This window comes from Nansenia antarctica, assembly GCF_963989245.1.
Source record: "Nansenia antarctica genome assembly, chromosome: 4".
NCBI lineage: Eukaryota > Metazoa > Chordata > Actinopteri > Argentiniformes > Microstomatidae > Nansenia > Nansenia antarctica.
Window position 1 is genome coordinate 61,899,267 of NC_137689.1, and position 12,916 is coordinate 61,912,182.

General features: G+C 42.4%; 2 protein-coding genes across 2 annotated transcripts; both read right to left on the minus strand.

Annotated features, from left to right (window-relative positions):
- Window positions 1-1,452: 1,452 nt before the first annotated feature.
- On the minus strand, window positions 1,453-6,501 carry tex15 (testis expressed 15, meiosis and synapsis associated). The gene is made up of 3 exons (XM_080529917.1): window positions 3,456-6,501; window positions 3,291-3,346; window positions 1,453-2,919 (listed from the first exon to the last, which is right to left on the minus strand). Exons 1-3 carry the CDS (start codon window positions 6,429-6,431, stop codon window positions 1,920-1,922), a joined length of 4,032 nt encoding a protein of 1,343 aa, XP_080386043.1. The 5' UTR covers window positions 6,432-6,501; the 3' UTR covers window positions 1,453-1,919.
- Window positions 6,502-9,192: 2,691 nt separating this feature from the next.
- Window positions 9,193-12,554, minus strand: LOC308156217 (protein TASOR-like; the record flags this gene model as incomplete). The annotated part of the gene is made up of 6 exons (XM_080529570.1): window positions 9,193-9,201; window positions 10,436-10,474; window positions 10,833-10,976; window positions 11,253-11,496; window positions 11,922-12,090; window positions 12,458-12,554. The coding sequence occupies 6 exons, from the start codon at window positions 12,552-12,554 to the stop codon at window positions 9,193-9,195; spliced, it is 702 nt and encodes a 233-aa protein (XP_080385696.1).
- Between the last annotated feature and the right edge of the window lie 362 nt (window positions 12,555-12,916).

The following is a 12,916-nucleotide window of genomic DNA, read 5'->3' on the forward strand; positions in this document are numbered from 1 at the left end:
TGCAGCGCACCTCAAAAAGCCAGGAGGAGGACGGACGAGATGAAGGCGTCGGCGCCGCCTTGAGGACAAGAGGATGAACCATCACATCAAACAAGAAAAAAAACAATTTTTCAATCTGCACAATTTTAACAATCTATATTAAAAACCTCCGGAATGCACCAATATTTTACACCCATACAACTGAGAATTAAACAATACAGGCTTATTGACAATGCATTAAATGGTATGCTAGTGTAGATATTGGAATATACAGACAGACTTGTTTACAGACAAACGTATTTCACATAGGCTACAGCCTTTCTCTGATGACTGATGATGTCCCAGGGTGCATCTCAGTCTAAAGTGACTTTTTTCCCCTAGTCGTCTCTACTTGTCCACTGCTCTGGCTCCTACATACCCCCTATATCCCCCTAGCTCCCTCCACCCCCCAACAGGATGAACATTGTTCACTCAGCTTTTGCCCACTACTGTTTTTGCACTTAAGTACATAATATACTGATATTGTATTGATAACTATTGCCCTGCATATATCTTACTGTACTCTCACCCTTGTCAGTATATACAGTATCTCACTGTACATTATACAGTATCTGTACATCTTTATGGCTTTTGCACAATGCACTATTGCACATCTGGCTAGATCGTTTAGTTGTCAATGTACTTGTATTCTGCCAATGACAATTAAATTGAATCTGAATCTGAATCTGAAAGTCCATGTTGGCCTGTGCACACTACACACTGAAGGGACAGGAAATGGGTTATTGTTGAAATGGACCTGGCTACCTCTCTGATCATACGTTCTACTGAATCAGCAGTTGCACATCAGGACAACATCTATACTAGAAATACAAACTATTTAGTGGTTCCTGAATAGCTCTAACCTTTCTGAATACTAACCCTAACCCTGAATAGCTCTAACCTTTCTGAATACTAACCCTAACCCTGAATAGCTCTAACCTTTCTAACCTTTCTGAATATGTTCTGTCAACCACAAAGGAAGGGCTTTTTTCCCTCTGCTGCTGCTTCCTCTGTTTTCTCACCTTTATTTACCCTGAGTTCTGCTCTGCCTTTTCCGGCAGTATAGTGTTACACTAATGTATGCAAAATATGTGTCTACTGCATTTAGGTAAAGTAATTCTCATTTGAACCTAAAGGGCTCTGCACACAGCGTGCGATTTCTGTTGCGCGTCAACGTTCCATTTTGAAGTTTGAATGGAAGTCTATGAGAACATACAACAGAAATTGCATCGCACGCTGTGTGCATTGGGATGCGATGTTTTATGATTTTCTCATAGACTTCCATTCAAACTTCAAAATGGAACGTTGACGCGCAACAGAAATCGCACGCTGTGTGCAGAGCCCTTAACATTCCTGTCCTATTAACGAGAAAATAGTTCTTATGGTGGTAAAGTTTGTCAACATGACAACACTTTATTGCAAAACAGAGGCTCAGTCAAGGCAAGTGTCAAGTTACAAAAACATGAAAACATACAGTGCAGACAAGCTAATGATAACAAATGTGTCTCAGATATTTAAGGTAAACATTTAAATACTATTATTCACAATATAATACTGTATGATTACACAATCCACTGGGAGGACATTCATTTAATAAGTTAACAGCACTTTATATAGTATCACAGAATAATTTTGGTCATTAAATGAACCCCATTAGGTAATCAAATATGTATCTATAGTAAGATGACAAAATGCTTCAGAGCATATATACAATTATATAACAGTATACCATACCACAAAAACATAAATAAAAAAAATAAAATCCATCCATATCTCTATCTTTTATGACTGATATGTCTTGTCTTCACTAAGAATAATTCACTTCATTTAGAAATGTCCCTTTTTACTGGCCTGAAAACAAGCTTTAACAGTAAAAGTTGATAGTGAATGTAAGCAGTCCTCTATGTAGGGTATGGATGAAACCTGCTCCCATTATGAAGACCAGAAGAGGAGACTGGTGGTTTGCCAGTGGAATAGGTCTGACCATTCAGAAGGAAGAAGGGGTAGTTGATAGGAGCCTTCTCTGTTTGGCTAGTAGCGAGTGGTGCTGGGTTCCCTTTTGATGATGGGATGTATGGAGGAGGGAGTAGGGAGAGAGGAGGTTGGAGAGAGGAGAGAGGAGGACAAGGTTGGAGGGGGAAAAGAGGAGGAGGAGGTTGGAGGGAGGAGAGAGGAGGAGGAGGTTGGAGAGTGGAGAGAGGATAAGGAGGAGGAGGTGGGCGAGTGGAGAAAGGATAAGGAGGACGAGGGAGAGAGGAGAGAGGAGGAGGAGGAGGGAGAGAGGAGAGGGGAGGGGGAGGAGGGAGAGATGTAAGAGGTGGAGGAGGGAAAGAAGGAAAAGGAGGAGGAGGAAAGAGAGAGGAAAAAGGAGACGGAGGTTGGAGAGAGGAGTGAGGAGTAGGAGGAGGGAGTGAAGAAGACAGACTAGAAGACAAGGAAGATAGATTACTTTGCTCCTTGAGAAAGCCTGAAAGGACAGGGTTCCTGATGGGATGATGTCCTTGTTCTCTGGTGGCTCTGATGACAGTAGGCCAGGGAAGCCTTGCCATCGGCCTAGGACCCCAATTGACTTTGACGAGTGGCCAGTCTCGGAGGCACTGTTGGTGCATGTTTAGTTTAGTTCCCACCAAGCCTCCCACCAGGCTCATTGGGGCAGGTAGCTGGAGATGGGCGTTAGCTGCTGTCACTCCTTTAGTCGTCAGACAGGCTCTGATCTCAGGGCACGGCGGCATGGTTGAGGGTAAGAATGGTGCCGGGATGCCCCTCTTCGATGCCTGCATATCAGCCCACTTTACCTGGTTCTGTGAAAGTGTATCTGTCCGTAGGGGTGGGGGAGGGTTGTTTGGTGGTTGGATCACATCCTGCTGATTCGGACTAGAACCCATATGTGGAGGACTTGAGCTGAAAACAAAAATCGCAATATTTATGTGTGTAGCCAAAACCATTGCATAATGATAATGATATTATGTCAACTGCTACTTTGTTGGCCATGTTTTGCTCATATAACAGGCCAAAGTGTCAGACTTATATTATTATACCTGTGTGATAACTCTATTACCGATAACAACATTGTATTAACATGCTGTCACATTTGTAATGACTTTGTAATTGCATGGTAAAACACTTGGGCGATTTGGGTTATTAAACAAGTGGAATAAGAACACAATAATAACACAGACCGCTAAACTTCATATGCCACATGTAATGCAATTAGTGTACCTAATTACTATATAATAACATGATACAGTTTTGTGAGTACAGTTATTACTTACGTTGGTGTGCTTGTTAGGTCAATCGGTGGCATGGATTTATGTTCAGGAGGTTTATACTAAGAAATAAAACAAAACAAGTTAATTATACAATAAATGCTTTACAAACTTTCTATAAAGTACACCTTAGTGTCACCAAATATTCTACATTCAAATAAATCAACAAACCTGACAGCGTTTCGACTCCATAGGCTGTTTACCTCTCCCCCGACCGCTGGCTTGATGCACCCTGCTGGGCATCCAGTCTGGTTGTACTGAGACCCCGGTCATCACCATCTTAGCCCGGAGCTGAGTCCTCTTCACAGTGCTTTCATGTAACAGCGAGACACCAGACTCAGTAATTCCATAGACAATCTGTGGATTTGCATTATTGTATTTCCTCAGTGGGTCCTGTTGTCCCCCACCTTTAGACTCTCTCCACACCAATATCTTTGAGGCGTCGTATAGGAGATGCTCCATGCCAAACCAGGATATCTTGCTAAGAGGCTTATCGAGGGTTTTCAAATAGCTGATTTTCTCCTGTAGGAATCGGAACATCATGGCGAGGTGTTCCGCCTTCCCAACATCAAACCCTCCCTCCAGCTGGTCCTGAGGGGTCTCAGTGAAGGTATTCACCAGACCCAGGGCCTTCTCTAAACTTTCGACACTGTCCCCAAAGTCAATCATACAAGACAGCGGCACAGAGAGGTAGAAGCTGTCTACGTCTAAGGGATTTCGTAATGCAGCCTCAATCTCCAGTCGCTCTCTTTTGCTCTTGAGATACATGTAGTAAGACATCTCTGGGCTCCCGTGGAGCTGCTGGTTCAGTGTAGCGACAGCAAAGTGATATTTCCGTAATGTGTTGACGCCTTCGTTGTCTACACTTTGCTGGAAGGATGTGTATAAAGAGGACTGTTGCTGAAATCCCACCTTTCCTTTAAACAGTTCACCATACAGGCTTGGGTCGTACCACAGCAGACTCCTGAATGTAGACTGTCTACTTATATATCTCATCTTGTTGTCCACAAACTGCCAGGCTTCTAGCATCATCTGTAGTTCTAAGAAAGAGCTCAGAGCTTTGTAATTCAGTTCCATTGGGGCAGGGGGGCGTTCCAGATAGCGTTCCAGAATCTGGTCTCTTGTAACAACGACTTGATTGGCTTCTACGTTCTGCTTCCTCTCAAAATTCACAATGAAGTACTGGAGCATGTCTTTGCATTGGGATCGCAATGTGCTGAGCTCAACCAAGTTACCTGCTCTATCACCCTGTCTTAATACGTTTGAGATATCTGTCACACTAAAGGTTCTATGCAAAGAGGTAGGTCTGATATGGCCCGCTTGGTTTACAAACTTTGTTTGGCCAAATTCTGAAATGACTGCTTGTAATTGTGCTCTATTCATATTAATGTTGCCTAAATCATTATCATTAGTAGAACTGTTGGGTATTTGGTGTTCTCTTGTGGTATGTGTTTCTGCATTTTCTGCAATTATAAACCAATGGTTTGTGTCCAGTACACTTGTGGAGATTTCTGAATTGTCTGCTTCAATGTTTTCCTTGTCCATAGGGGCTTTAGTGGTCTCTTTGGGGATTTCCAACATGGAGGTGCTATCAGGACTGACACTAGGAATGCTACTGTGGTTTCTACTGTTTTCCTTAATTTTCTCACGTTCTGGTTCAGCGTTATTATTAACATTACTGTCTACGTTGGTAATCACAGTAGAGGCCTTAACTGGGGGAGGCATAGCATGTGCTTCCTCAGATTGATTTCCTTCTTCTCTGTCATCCTCCGAACACTGTGAGGGGGTTATAACCTGACTCTGGGGTCTCTCTGGGCACTGTGAGGGGGTTATAACCTGACTCTGGGGTCTCTCTGGGCACTGTGAGGGGGTTATAACCTGACTCTGGGGCTTCTCTGCTGGAGACTGTGGGATTATAATGTAACTCTGGGGCTTCTCTGTGATATTTGGAAGCAGTTTACTTCTATTCAGTCTCAGATTGGGTAACTCCACCCTATCAAGGATGACCAATGGGATTTGGTAATTGACTTTTCTCTGAAACATTTCACAGATCTGTGGTAGATTATTATGCACAGCTTCACAGACTGAATCTAATGTATTTGGCTCCGGTTTCCTGACTGTGGACTCAAACTTTGTCAGATAAGATCTTAATCTAGAGATCATTTTGACCTTGGTTGGTGAATTGATTTCCTCCTCTGGTTCAAGTATGGTGGAGTAATCTATATTCTCTGATGGGACTACTTTCTCTCTCTCCATCTCAGCATAACTCAAAATGGAGTGTGGTGGATCAAGAGCCGTTTCCTCCTGTGGTTTAGGTGGGCTGGTGTTGGATTCACTCTCTAATTCACTGCCACATAGAATCTCTATGGCTGCTTCTAAGGGGTACTCCATCATCTCAGAGTCTGGAACAATGTCCTTAGTAGTGCTCATTGCATCACCACAATCATCATTGAATTCTATAATCTCTTCTATACAAAGTGTGTCATCTTGTGATGTCTTTTCCTGTCGTAACTCCACATTCTGTCTTTCCTGGTTGGTTGTTAACTTATTCTCCTGGCTTGATTCCGTGATACTAGTGCATTTAGGTGATGAAATGTCCTCTGGAGAAATGCAGAAACTCTGGGTTGCCTGTGGCTTTTTTGTGTCATGTGACTTGTCTCCACAGGAGGTTACCCTTGGAGACAGAACCACAACTTCCTCAGTGGGTTGAAGATCTTCCCCTATGATACTGAGGTCACTTCCTGATGAACATTGCGCAGCATCCTCACCCGTAACGTCTAGGGTGGATGAAATAGAGGTTGTGTCAACAACATTGGTCACTTCATCTGTCTTTTCTTTTTCATCCGTCTCTTCATTCTTATCCTTTAGAGTTTTCATCTTTCCATTTGGTGTTTTCAATCCTTCCTCATCAGAATGCTCACCACTCTTCTGAGATGTATGACACACTATTAGTCTTCCTTCTGTTTCTTCTTCCTCATTTGGACTTGGAGGAGTATCAGATAACTGGCTTTGACTGTTTATCCTGTTGGTTTTAAACCTGTGATTGAACGTTGTTGAACGTTGTTGAATTGAATTGTTACTCCTCCTCAAATCTCTCATCATCCTCATCATGATGCCTCTCTTGGGTTTCCCAGGAGCTTGTTTCATGGCACTGTAGTAGTCAGACAGGCCTGCAGAAGTGCTGTGAACTGTAGTTGTTGTGTGTGAGGGTTTTAGTTTGTTCCCCCCAGTTCTATTTCTGTTTTTCTTTCTGAGCTCCATGGAAAACAAAGTGTTCAACCTCTTCCTCTTCCTCTTCTTCCTCTTCTTATTAGTCACATCAGAACAGTCCTTCTCCCTTTGTACGAATGGGCCCTCAACATGACCTGTTATGGTTTTGGTTTTGTGGTGTGGAGGGGGTATATCTGGGGGTAGAATCGTGTCAGTGAGGGATTTTTCAAACACAGAATTCTTCTTCACTTGGTGTTTTTGATGTCTCTGCTTGTTAGATGAAGTATTTTCCTTTCCATTGTATTTCTCTGCCATTATTTTGATTAATCTCAAATTATGGGAATTTGGTCTGTGTCCGCCATCATTGTGAGTGCTGGTTGCTTTAAGAACACCTTCAATGGGTGTGTTCTCAGTGATAATACAGTTGTTGGCAGGCATATCGTTTCCTTGTTCAGTAGGTGAGGCAGCTGGATTCCCTTGAGGGCATTCTGAGAGCAACCTCGGAGAAAGTGATTCAGCAGTGTATTCTCTTTCTCTGTCAGCCTTTATGGTAATATGGAGGTTGCATAGCTCTGCCCTGTTTAATCTGTTTGGGTTGTACGGTGGCAGATGGGATTTGCTGGCATCCATGGGACTGTTGACACCTTTAAGTCTGAGGTAATGTTTATGAGATACTGAATATGCAGCGTTTTGATTCGCTGACAGAAACAGCTGATGAAATTGCAGCCTATTACATAGGGAGCTGTAAAGCAAATCTTCCTGTTGTGATTCGGCACCCATCTGACATTGAGTATTGTAATATATGTCATCACTGATCTTACAACTGAATGTCTTGGATTTCAGTTCTAGATCTTGGTCAGTTTTATGGAATTCCCTGTCTGCCTTAGGACCTCGACTCAAAGAGTCCAAAAGATAGACAGTGCTTACCTCTTCCTCTGAACAAACCTCCATAGGACAAACCTCCTCACAGACGTCCATTACATCAGTCTGACAATCCTGTGCGTTGTCAATCACGTCATCACAGTTCATAGAACACAATGTTGCCGGTTCGGGTTCTAGATGTTGGTCAGTTCCATAGAATTCCCTGTCTTCTTCAGGGCCATGACTGGGCGGGACTAAAGGACAGCTGTCCCCGTTCTCTGCCTCCTCATCATATATTTCCATGTCACAGGGAGTCATATTATCAGAGTGGTTCTCAGATTCCTGAGTATTTTCACTCACATCATCACAGTTCATAGAACACAACGTTGTGGATTCCGGTTCTAGAACTCGGCCAGTTCCATAGAATTCCTTGTGTCCCTCACTTTCCTTACCAGACAAGACAGAAGTACAGACATCAGAGCTCTCAGCCTCCTCATCGGATATGTCCATGTCACAGACAGTCATGTTGTCAGAGTGGAATTTGTAAATGATAGGACACATTGGTTCTGATGGTGTTTTCTTCTCCACTGTGTCACACACTCTACTCATTGGGTTTGACAATGTTTCTCTTCCCATCATGTAATCCTGAGAACTAGTACCACCCTGGGGTGTTTCCTCCGCTGCTTCTGACCTCACCTTTCTGCCTTCCACACACCCTTCACTGTTTGCAGTGAGAGAGTTTGGGGTTTTCCCCTCCAGGATTGAGTTACCCTCAGACCTCACAGGGGTGTCCTGTGTAATGGCCTGCGAGTTTACCTTTTGTTTGATAACCGGTGGATGGTTCAGAGTCTTTGTTTCTACTGCCATAGCCTTACAGTTTACAGTGAGACCACTGGTAGCCATAGGACCTTTGGAATGAGCTGGTGTGTGTAGGCATACACTGTCAGAATGTCCAATGGACTCCACTGGAGTGACGCTGGGCCTGTCAGTTTGGTCTTGCTGTTCTGTGAGCTGTGCAGCACCATTGCATGTGGATTCATTGTAGATAAGGGTCATTAATAAGGATGGATGCAAAGGCCCTGGATCCTCAGGGATTATTTCCAGAGCTCTGTCTGGTTTCATCCCTGAACTGGTTTTGTGCCTTTCTTTATTTCTTGCGAGATGTAATGCGATAGGTCGTATCGCATAAGGTGCAGGGCTGGAATGTTTGATACACGGTGCCTCTTCCAATTCCATGTTTTCTGTTTTGCTCTCAAAAGGCATTTTGTCCTCCACAGCTTTACATGTATGAAATTCTGGCTTATGGGTTAAGATATCTGGGGACAGGAAATGCGAGCTCCGAAGACAGTCGATGTTAATAGGAATTTCATGTAACCTGACCTGTTGCTGAGTGTCTGTGCCCTCAATAGACTTTTGACTATTGTGCCTCTCTTTCACGTCTGTACTGGAAGTTTTATTCTCACGTCCTCCTTTGTGTGATAGCATTGGGTCCATGACAGTCTTCTTGTCATTGTGAGTCAGCAAACCCCTTTTGTGCTTCTGATAATAGTTCTCGTAGAAATTGATTCTCTTGAGTAATGCTGTTTTGTCCTCCAGTTTTAAATATTCTACAGAGCATACTTTTTCATACCTCTCCTCCTTAGTCAGCCCCAAAAATTCTGAATATTTCCGGAATTTCATTTGCAACATCTTAAACGATGGCTGTTTCTCTGTCTTGCAGGTGGCTGAGGGAGCAATGAAAAGGTTCCTCACAGGAGGAGAACTGACATTCTGTGTGTCGACCTGGGGTAGTTTCTCCTCATTGGTCGATGCCTGCATGTTGCTGTCTATCGATCGTCTAAGCATCCTGGGATCCTTAATCACACGAGAGGCATAAACAACAGAAGAGATGGGTTCCATTACACCTGTTGTCGTAGGTGTCTCACACTGTGGTTGCCATGGGTTACTCTGGTTTCTGGACAGGGCGTTTGGAACTTGTTGACAAGAATGGACATGACTACTTGTGTGTAGTTTATTTTGGTTAATTTGAGTTACCCCATAATTAGCACTGTCCTCCAGAAATGGAATTGAGCCACTGGATGGTGGTGGTGGCAGGTTGAACGGAGGGGTCAAGTGTACTTGAGGTGTCCAGGAACTCAAGAGGGATAGGAAGTGATCACTGCCATTCTGGTGGTGCGATTGGTCTAGGGATGGTGTTTGGTCACAAGATGTCTGCGGTTCGTCAACACTTTGGAATGAGGGTGTCGTTTCAAATTCTTGAGCTTTGTATCCAGAGGCAGGGCTTTCAGGCGTTCCAAAATATTTGAATTTGACAGTTGTATTCTGCCCCCTGCCCCATCTCTCGGCCACCGTGCATGTCTTCAAACATAACACTGAGTCTGTGAAGGAGGAAACAATAGATTATTACGTAATTAAATTACAGTTTATGTATGAATATAGCTTATGTACATGGGTTGACAACCTTAGAACACCACCTAATGATGTATATGATTAATTAGCACACATTTATTGTCCCCTAAGGGAAATTGACACATTGACACATTGACACATTGACATTTTCATTTTTGGAATTTAGCAGACACCTTTATCCAAAGCGACTTACAACATGGTTTCACAGTTACTTTAGAGTAAAACTGATAATGAAAATGTTTTTCCAAGGTCGGCCATATCCCCCACCTAAATGTTCCAGTGTATTTACATGGGAAATACAGCATAAGAAATGCACATGCATACACAAAATCCAGGAATCATGATATACTGTATATAGGAATACAATATCCATAAAGCAATGAATTTGTTATAGAGGCATAGACTTTCCTACCTAATGGGTTTAGCTTCATAGACAGGACTGGAGTGCTAGACGACAGGGTAGAGGATGTAACAGAGTGACTAGAGGAAGCAGTCATCTCGCGAGCTAGACTCTCGGACACAGTGGTCTCACGAGCCAGATTCGAGGACACAGCAATCTCACAAGCCAGACTTGCAGATGGAATAGCTTCCTGAGCCAGATTTGTAGGTGTTGTATTTAAAGCAGAGACCAATGAAATTGCAGCATATGGTAAACACTGTCTTGGTCTCACGTTCAGCTCCTGCTTTTCATCATAGTCAAAGAGGAACACCTGTGAACACAACACAAAATATGTCAGCCAAATCAAATAATCAAATACAGGTTAAAGTGTGTGTGTGTGTGTGTGTGTGTGAGAGAGAGAGAGAGAGAGAGAGAGAGAGAGAGAGAGAGAGAGAGAGAGAGAGAGAGAGAGAGAGAGAGAGAGAGAGAGAGAGAGAGAGAGAAAAGTGAACAAACAAGTTAGGAGAATCAGGTGTGAAACGAGTTTGGTCAGTTTTTGTGACCTGCATTTTTTCCTGTATCCAGTGTGTGTGCGCACGTGTGTTTGTGTGTGTATGTGTTTGTCTTTCCTAAATAAAGACTATTTTAGTTTAATTTAATTTGTCTCTTTGAAGATGTGTGTAACTTACAGATGAGGCTAGGACTTGCAAAGGGAGGCTGTCCCTAGGACCAGCTGGGTCTTTAGTCATGTGACAGTCATAATTCACTGTTGGGTCATGTGTGCTGCACTTCCCAAAACTTGGAGGAACTTTCTTCACCTTCCCGAAGAGGACCTGGAACATAAGTCAATGTTTCCATTGGTTGTTAAATACAACAATACGATTCGGTAAAGCAGTATTTCACTACAAACTACATTGGTAATAACATAGCTACATACACATTACTATACTTGCTTGTTTCTTTGAGATTCATTATACAAAGCACCATGCACCATTTGGTGCCAGGTGCAGGTTGTATTGAATTCTATGAAGTAATGTATCACAAATAAAGCGCTAGCGATAACATTGGTATTACAAACATGATCTCATTAATAAGTATTTCCAACTAACCTTGAAAATGATGAGTATTTTTCCTGGAAGTGTGTTGCTACCAGAGAAATGTCTCACGGCCACGTCAACGTGCCTGTATAAACAAACCCCATATGCCGGGTTTCCCAGGGAGTGCTGCTCCGTCATGTCCCCGATCCTCAGGCCGCGCTGATAGATCTGTGAAGCCTTATGGAATGATGTGACTAAAAAACAGAACCTCTCCTCCATTTCTCTGACGTGTCTGTCTTTCAAACGCATGTCTGACCTGAAGGGACAAGTAAAGTTTTACTGAATTGAAGAAATTGAGGAAAATGGGATGGGAGGTGATGGACCAAGAGTAACAGTGTTTAAGAATGTTTTGTAGTGCATATTATCTATGATGGATAGGTACATTACAACTTATGAATAAAGGTTAAATATGAAACCCTGACTCCTCAGTACAACATCTACTGTTGAATCTGTATATACTGTACATACTACAGTTATTTTAAAGACACAAACAATTATCATATACATCATTCTGTTAATTAGTCATTTTACACCTGGCATATCAACTTCAGTTGCGCAGATAACTCTATTGAAGAGATGAACATGTGTATACAATAATATTGTATTATTATACACATTGTTGTAATCTGCAAAAGCATACACTCCTGAACAATAAAAGAGATGTGTTGATCTGATCGCCACCTTTTATCAGAGAATTCTCTCAGCAGCTCCTCATTATGGATCAAGCGAAACTGGTCACAGTTCCAGGTGTCTGAGATGTCCTTGGACGTGTCCAGGCGAGACTCAGTCAGCGTCACCTGGAGCAGGCTGTAGTCTCTGGTGTCCTTAGGACACAGCTCCAAAATAGCTGCTGGGAGGACAATGGAATGCAAGGAATCCCACCAATTCAGGGTAGGTAGGTATTGTTTTGTAGGTATTGTTTAGTATATTGTCATCGTGTTGTATATTGTAAGGAAATGAGAAGGACATGTATAAGAAACCCATTTGACTATATGTATGTAAGGCAGATATTATATATTTCATGAGAAATAGTTACATTTAAATCACAAATGATTTGTTCAAACCATTTGTTAATGTTTATTTTATGCATGACGACCTACTGGTATCGTAAGGGTTCATGTTGTCGATTGATATGAATCAAACTTAATACTCATTGTATTCAATAATTGAAAGCATCTGTTACATGTATTGTTAATGTAATTGTGTGTTTCACAAACCTTTTCCATCTCCCCTCTTCTTCCTGGGAATGGTGAAGTTCTTGAGAGCAGGAGTTCTCGTTGGTTGTGAGGAGCTTTGTGATGGTAGAGCCGTCATTCCTTTTTTATATCCTAGAATATCCATGATCCTAGATCACCCTGCAAGAGGTCTACGTGTCATAAAACGTCCAAGAGGAACCACATACCTTTGCACTGTAAAACCATGAGATACCATCGTTAGTTCTGAATCTGAGAAGAGAAGAGAAGAGAAGAACCTGTGAGATACCATTTTGTATGTTGAAAGTTCTCTGTGACATGTGATATGCTGTTCCCTATTTCACAAGTGACATTGTTACATTCTTGCGCAAGACAGAGATAGAAAACAACCCTTCTTACTATTAGTAGGAGAGTACAAGAGATAATTCTAATACTAATACTACTTCCCTGTTCCCTTACTAAACAGTGAATGATCAAATGACC